The sequence below is a fragment of the Myotis nattereri genome, assembly GCF_964212035.1.
Source record: "Myotis nattereri genome assembly, chromosome: X".
NCBI lineage: Eukaryota > Metazoa > Chordata > Mammalia > Chiroptera > Vespertilionidae > Myotis > Myotis nattereri.
This window is the reverse complement of record NC_138078.1, coordinates 110,978,237-110,985,595: the sequence shown is the minus strand read 5'-3', so window position 1 is coordinate 110,985,595 and position 7,359 is coordinate 110,978,237. Positions and strand designations below refer to the sequence as shown.

The 7,359-nt window shown below is 35.6% G+C and overlaps 1 protein-coding gene across 7 annotated transcripts in view; it reads right to left on the bottom strand.

Moving 5' to 3' along the window:
- Positions 1-1,116: 1,116 nt before the first annotated feature.
- Positions 1,117-7,359, bottom strand: part of MCTS1 (MCTS1 re-initiation and release factor) — a 66,648-nt gene continuing 60,405 nt past the window's right edge. For all 7 annotated transcript variants that reach the window (XM_081081181.1, XM_081081182.1, XM_081081185.1 and 4 more), the window contains 3 exons: positions 5,068-5,201; positions 2,730-2,797; positions 1,117-1,326 (listed from right to left, as the gene is read on the bottom strand). In XM_081081181.1, coding sequence (XP_080937307.1) covers positions 1,245-1,326; positions 2,730-2,797; positions 5,068-5,201 — 284 coding nt within the window. In that variant the 3' untranslated portion in view covers positions 1,117-1,244. The remainder of the gene's footprint in view (positions 1,327-2,729; positions 2,798-5,067; positions 5,202-7,359) is intronic.

The window sequence follows — 7,359 nt, the reverse complement described above, 5'->3', positions numbered from 1 at the left end:
CACTATATAAGTTCATATCAGCTCATGTAACTCCCAAAACTGCTTACTGATCTTACTGAAGTAGGTCCACTTATGACAGAAGATGCACATTGTTTGAGGAATACAGTGGAGACCCAAATCTGAAGTTCTGGCACCTATATAGTTTCAAGAGAGGACACTGAGTAAATGGAACCTGAATCTACTCTTATCTGTTTACAGGCAAGACAGGGGGCATAAAAACAAGTTAAATTACTTTACAACAATATAATCATCAAAAATCCAGAATGTGGGAAGAAACTCTGTAAGACAAAACAACTACATTTCTTAAATAAAGAGGAAAAGAAAGAGGGGGAACTTACAGATTAAAAGAGATTTCAATAAATAACAACCAAATGCAATAAATGGACCTTGTCTGGTTTCTGTTTCAAGCAAACCAACAGTTTAAAAAAATTTAAAAAGAGAGGCAATCAAGTCAATTTGTCACATATTTGGACACTGTCCAGATATTTGATTGTATTAAGAAACAGTTACGTTTTTTAGGTGTGACAACTACATTGTGGTTATGTTTGTGTTTTTTTAAAAGAAAACCACTTATCTTTTAAAAGATCCATACTAAAGTAATTATGGATAAAATTATATATCTGAGATTTGCTTCAAAATAATCAGGGACTGGGGCCGGAAGGAATAAGTGAGATATAGATGAAATAAAACTGGTTATGAATTGAAGCTAGATGATGGATATAGAAAAGGTCCATTATACTATTTTCCCCATACTTTTGTATATGTATGGAATTTCCCATCGTGAAAAGTTTAAAAACAACAATGAACAAAAAACACACAAAAAGAGAAGGGGCACTTCTAGGTGTCCTGGAATAATGGAATAAAATTCCCAATTAGTTTCCAGCCCCATGAAGTTGGCAGATTCTCGGGGGGGGGGGGGGGGGAGTGGTCAACCGTATACTGGCAAGTTCATTTATCAAGTCCTGCCCTTCATCTTACAGTACATCATTAGCCTAAGAAAGGACATGAAGTTGTCTGAGTTTGGTTACTTACCAGATACCTTTTAATGTCCAAGTTTGTTCCTACCCAATTTTAACTGGAGTTTAAGAAAAACTAAAATAATTTTTGAAGCTAACAGAATTTTAGCATCTTTTGAATTTATTCAGCACAACTACAGAGGTATTATCTTCATGCTGTCACACACAGACACAAACACAGATACAGCACAATATCCATATTTAGCCTAAGTGCATTCCTTCTGAGGCTCATTTATATGTCTTCATATGCCACAGCCCATCATTTAAATAATGGATATTTTCAATGCCAATTCCTTTGTTGACTTTCTCACTGTAGAAGGAAAAAAGCACATAAACATATCGTTGTGCATTTTTGTAGGCTTAGTCATGGTAAATGTAATTCAAAGTGCATTGCTATTTTGCAATTATTGAGTTACATGTAGTGAATTTATTTATATTACACTCACATTACTGTCTACATTAAACTACATTACTCTGGGGCAATTCATGTCTTACAGTGATTCTAGTGATCTATTGGGTGTATAGAAAGAGTAATAATGCGTCAACATATCAGGAGAAAATCAAAGTGTTACAAATTTTTTTAACATTAAAGAATAGCATAATTTTAATCACATTGATTAGGCAAACTAAAAGGAAATATATAATTCAGTTGGTATGAACTATGGGAATATTCACACAATACTAATTAAGTTTAAAAAGTTGTAGATGTTCTGGAATATAGTTTAGAAATATGCATTAAAAATCCTAAACAATGCTAGTACTATGAACCAGAAATTTCAGATTTATGGATTTAAAGTAAGGCAGTAATAAGAAGAAATATGCAAAGATATTGAAAACTTAATAGCATTAATTACACAGTATACATATAGTTATATATTTAATACCCAGTAAGTTAATGAGGTTAATATTAATGGAAACAAAATAGGGAATCAAGACATGACTGCAGTCTCCCATTCAGAATGGAGATTTACATCTTTTTTTTACAACTAACCCTGAAATGAAATTAATAGCAATAATGTATTCTTCAATTGAGTTGCAAAGTTCTTAAATATCTACATTTTGACAATATATATTTAATATTTCCTTACTATTCTATACCACTAGGTCAAAATATAAGACAAATACTGTGTGGTGACAAACTATGTCACTGTTTTAAAAATTTGTAGCAAGCCCTAACTGGTTAGGCTCAATGATGGAGCATCAGCCTGCGGACTGAAGGGTCCCAGATTTGATTCTGGTCAAGGGCATGTACCTTGGTTGCGGGGGGTGTGCAGGAGGCAGCTGATCGATGTTTCCCTCTCATCAATGTTTCTAACTCTCTATCCCTCTCCCTTCCTCTCTGTAAAAAAATCAATAAAATATATATTTTTTAAAAATTGTAGCAAAACATCTTTCCTTCCACCTAATTTAAATCATACTAAATAAAAAATTCCTAAAATGCCACATACATACATACATACATACATACATAATACAAAACAGTTACATTGGCACACGGGTTCTTTTCAGAGTGCTTAAAAAAGAAGGCAATCCCAGAGACAAAATATGTTTCACTGGCTTTCTAAGTGTTAGGAAAAATCAGAAATGAGGCTTCTGTGCTTACATATTTGTAAGATGTGGTATGAATGAGAGCAAATTTCCCCTGTCATTCTGATGCTTTTGAGATAGGTTACCCATATCTCAAAAGCTAAGGGGGCCTAACATGAGACTTACATATCTTCTGCAGACATCTTCATGACCCCAACACACAGAGCATGCTGTTTTCCTTCTGCCATGATGGCCTGGAAACACACAGCTAAGAAATATTTTTCAAAATGCCTTGGAGAGGTGGTGTCAAATAATGATCACATTACTAGGTAAGGCACATTGAACCATCTCATATCCTTGCCTACACCAATAATTCCTTCAGGGCAGGGACCTATCAGAGTCTCTGTGCACACTGTGAATAAATACTCAATAAATGCTATATTAATGAATCTAATAATCATTCTTGGTTTTTAAGTCAGATGTTAATACTATAACCTAATGCCAACAAAACCAGAATAAGTGATGCAAAAAAAGAAATTTTGAACCTAAATATTAAAAACTGCCGAAACCGGTTTGGCTCAGTGGATAGAGCGTCGGCCTGCGGACTGAGAGGTCCCAGGTTCGATTCCGGTCAAGAGCATGTACCTTGTTGCGGGCATATCCCCAATAGGAGATGTGCAGGAGGCAGCTGATCGATGATTCTCTCTCATCGATGTTTCTAACTCTCTATCTCTCTCCCTTCCTCTCTGTAAAAAATCAATAAAATATATATTAAAAACTGTGAAATAAGTAAATATCAATTGTTCTAATGTTTTAACCATTGAATGGTGGTTTACGTAAAGGACACAGTAAAACAATAATTATATGTCTAGTCTATCTTTAAGAGCCCAATGTAAGCAAGTGTCAACCTAGAACAGAGTATTTTTGGTTATCATTTGAAGCATCTAGAATGTTAAACACTGCAGTACATATTTTTAAAAGTAATGGTTCAAGGATACACAGTACCCTTTGTACTAGCTTTGCAACTTTCTAAAAGCCTACAATTATTTCAAAATAAAAAATTATTTTAAAAATAAAGTCTAAGTATTAGGAAAATTTCCCACTTAAAGGAACTCCAGGCCCCAGCTTGTTTTTCTCAGTGATTAGAGTGTTGGCCGGAGGACTGAAGGGTCCAGGGATGGATTTTCCCAGTCAAACCTCGGTTGCAGGCTAGACCCTGGCCCTGGTTGGGGCACCTGCAAGAGGCAACCAATCCATGTGTCTTTCTCATATCAATGTTTCCCTGTCTCTCCCCCTCCCTTCCACTCTCTCTAAAAATCAATGGGAAATAATATCCTTTGGCGAGGATTAACAACAACAAAAAAGGAACTCCACAACTCTAAACTTGCAACACTTAGAAAAATCATAAACATAAAAAGGTGACCTATTTTTACAGAATACTTTTCTCCACCGATTTTTAATTAATTCATTCAATGTTCCACAAATATTTAAGCACCTATTATGTGACCAGTATCTATGTCAATACAAACTATTCCTAAGATATAAACATACAACTTATACTACCCCTTAGATATAACTTCCACAACAGAGGACAGCCTCCTTTTGAATACAAGACACATTCTTAAACCCATTCCAATAGCCTTCCCACTCCACAGTGATTCCCCATTCCCACCATGTATGGTTCCTTCTCTCAACTTGAGGCAAATGGCCACTTTATCTATGACAAAGTTGGCAAAAACCTATTTAATTTAGAATATAGCTGACACAGCACCATATACCTAAATGGAAATAATGCAGAATTACTCAGCTCCGAGTTGAATAGATTCTTAAGGACTATCTGGGACCTTAACAGACTGGTTGGCAAAAACCTGTCCAGGCTAGTTGGCAAAAACCTATTTAATCTAGGATATAGCTGAAACAGCACCATATAAATGGAAATAATACAGAATTACTCAGTTATGAGTTGAATAGATCCTTAAGGATTATCTAGGACTTTAACGTTAATTTCTCTTTTAGAAATCATATTCTGAGGCCCAAACAACCAACTTAAATGAACTTTAAAAGTTGGGAATTGCCAGCATTTTCCACTACTCACTTTACCTACTTTTAGCACTCTACCTGTTACCTATGTTCTTTTCCCTTTGAGTCCTTTTATTCCAGTGTCAAACATAAAAGTAGCAAGCTGATGTCCAAAGAAGTGGCCCAATCATATCAGATATATCCTCTCCATTAATAACCAAGAGTTTTATACTGTGTCCTGAATCTGATAACATTTGGGCCCTAACTAGGCTGAAATGCAGCTGGGACTCTTTCATTACCTGTTCTCTTTTAATTTCTAAATTGGGTCACAATTTAATCTCAAGAAATAATGTTACTTCCCACATTTTCAAATGTAACCAGAAAGGCATGAGGTAATAGTAACAGTCACCTCCAAAAAAGTACATCTAATGTTCCTTTGGATGATAGATCTTTCAGTAATGACATAAATATATGTTTTTCAACAGTTAGAGCCTGAGAAGGATACAACAATCGTATCTACTGCAGCAGGGTAAAGTTTAGCTCCAGGGGAAGTTAAGCCTGGACACATGATATTTGCTCCACTGAGTACAAATTTGATGGCTCCTTTATCAACCTGCTGGTGTGGCAAGATAAAGGGATCTAGAAGAAAATAAATACATTACAGAATTAATAAGAGTAATGACTCATCAGAAAAAAAGGCAAAGGACATAGACAAATATTTCCCAAAATTACAGTACTCTGACAGATGCAAAATAAAACTGAAATACCATCCTTCACTTAGCAAATTAGCAAATACTTTTATCAATATTTTTTAAATCTTGATTGTTGAAAGTATTACATATGTCCCCCTTTTTTCCTCTTTGACTCTTTCAGCCCACCCCCACCCCGACCCCAGGCCTTCATCACCCTATTGTCTGTATCCATGGGTTATGCATATATGCATACAAGTTCATTGGTTGATCTCTTCCCACCCACCCACTCTTCCCTCAAGAATGGACCTGGAGAGCATTATGCTAAGTGAAATAAGCCAGTCAGAGAAAGATAAATATCACATGATCTCACTCATATTTGGAATCTAATGAATAACATAAACTAATGAACAAAAATGGATTCAGAGAAATTAGTAAATATTTTTAAGAAAAGTCATTTCCAGTACTACCAAGAGTGTAGGAAAACTGGCATTCCCATATACTGCTAGAAGGCTTATAAATTACTACAACCTTTCTTTAGGACTACTTGGCAACATGTATCAACAGCCTTAAAAAGGTTCAAACTCTCTTGACTTGGTAATTCTACTTCTAAGATTTTATTCTAAGAAAAAATGAGAGATGTACAATATAGTTAGAAAGATATTCATTGCCACACTAATATTTATAATAGAAATAAACTGGAATCAACTTAAATGTCCAAAAATAAAGTAAGTGATATATGACTTAAGGTGTATCTACAACATCTATATAATAGAGCCATGTTCTTGAAGAATACATAATACCCTGGGAAGTGTTCATAATATAATGTTAAAACGGAAAAGCAGAATGAAAAATTACCGAAAATATCAGTGGTTGCTAGGGGAGAGGCAGGAGAGAGGGATGAATAGGTGAAGCACAGAGGATGTTTAGGGAAGTGAAACTATTCTATATGATACTTTAACAGTGACCATTATTCATATGGCAAAACCCACAGAATATACAAGACAAAAAATGAACCCTGATGTAAACTATGGATTTTGGTTATCAATAATGTATCAATATTGGTGCATCAATTGTAAAAACTGTATCACATCAATGCAACATATTAATAATAAGAGAAGGGTGGGTACTCTCTGCTTTCTGCTTAGTTTTCCTGTAAACCTAAAACTGTTTTAAAAAATAAGTCTATTAATTTAAAAAGAACTATATAACAGAGAGCCCAACTTAAAAAGGAAAAATATACACATTTACACATACATACAAACACACACACCATACAGGAAATAACTGGATGGAAGTATACCGCTATGTTAACAATGATTATCTCTAGGTCATGGGAATACAGGTAATTTTATTTCTATATTTTCCTGATATCTAGAATGAACACATATTCATTTTGTAGTCTTAAAAAATATTTTTGTGTGTGTATCTACAAATAATTCATAACCTAACAATTAAAGGGTCCCTGGAGGATTTTAAACAATGCTTGGGGGAAAACTTTTTAGGCCTCTCAGGGCTCTCTAGTAATAACAACAACAATAATTGGTAAAATTTATTCACTTTAATGTTTTAACAGTAGCCATCACACTTATCAGATAATAACACTACAAATTAATTTAAACATGACTCCAAATTAATTTAAAGAACTTACTGATAAAAAGGAACATGAATGGCCCTGGCTGGCGTGGCTCACTGGTTAAAGCGTTGGCCTGCGCGCCAGCCTAAGCAACGAAAGGTCTTGGGTTCAATTCCAGTCAAGGGCACATACCTCGGTTGCGGGTTCCCTGGCACCCAGCTCGGGCGCATGAGGGAGGCAACCAGTTGATGTGTCGCTCTCACATCGATGTTTCTCTCTCTACCTCTCTCCCCCTTTCCACTCTGTGAAAATCAATGGAAAAAACATTCTCATGTGAGGATTTAAAATTAAAAAAACACAGCCCAGCTGGCATGGCTCAGTGCTTGAGCGTTGACCTAAGAACCAGGAGGTTATGGTTCGATTCCGGATTGGAGCACATGCCTGGGTTGTGGGCTCACTTGCCAGTGTGGGGCGTGCAGGAGGCAGCCGATCAAAGATTCTCTCTCATCATTGATGTTTCTATCTCTCCCTC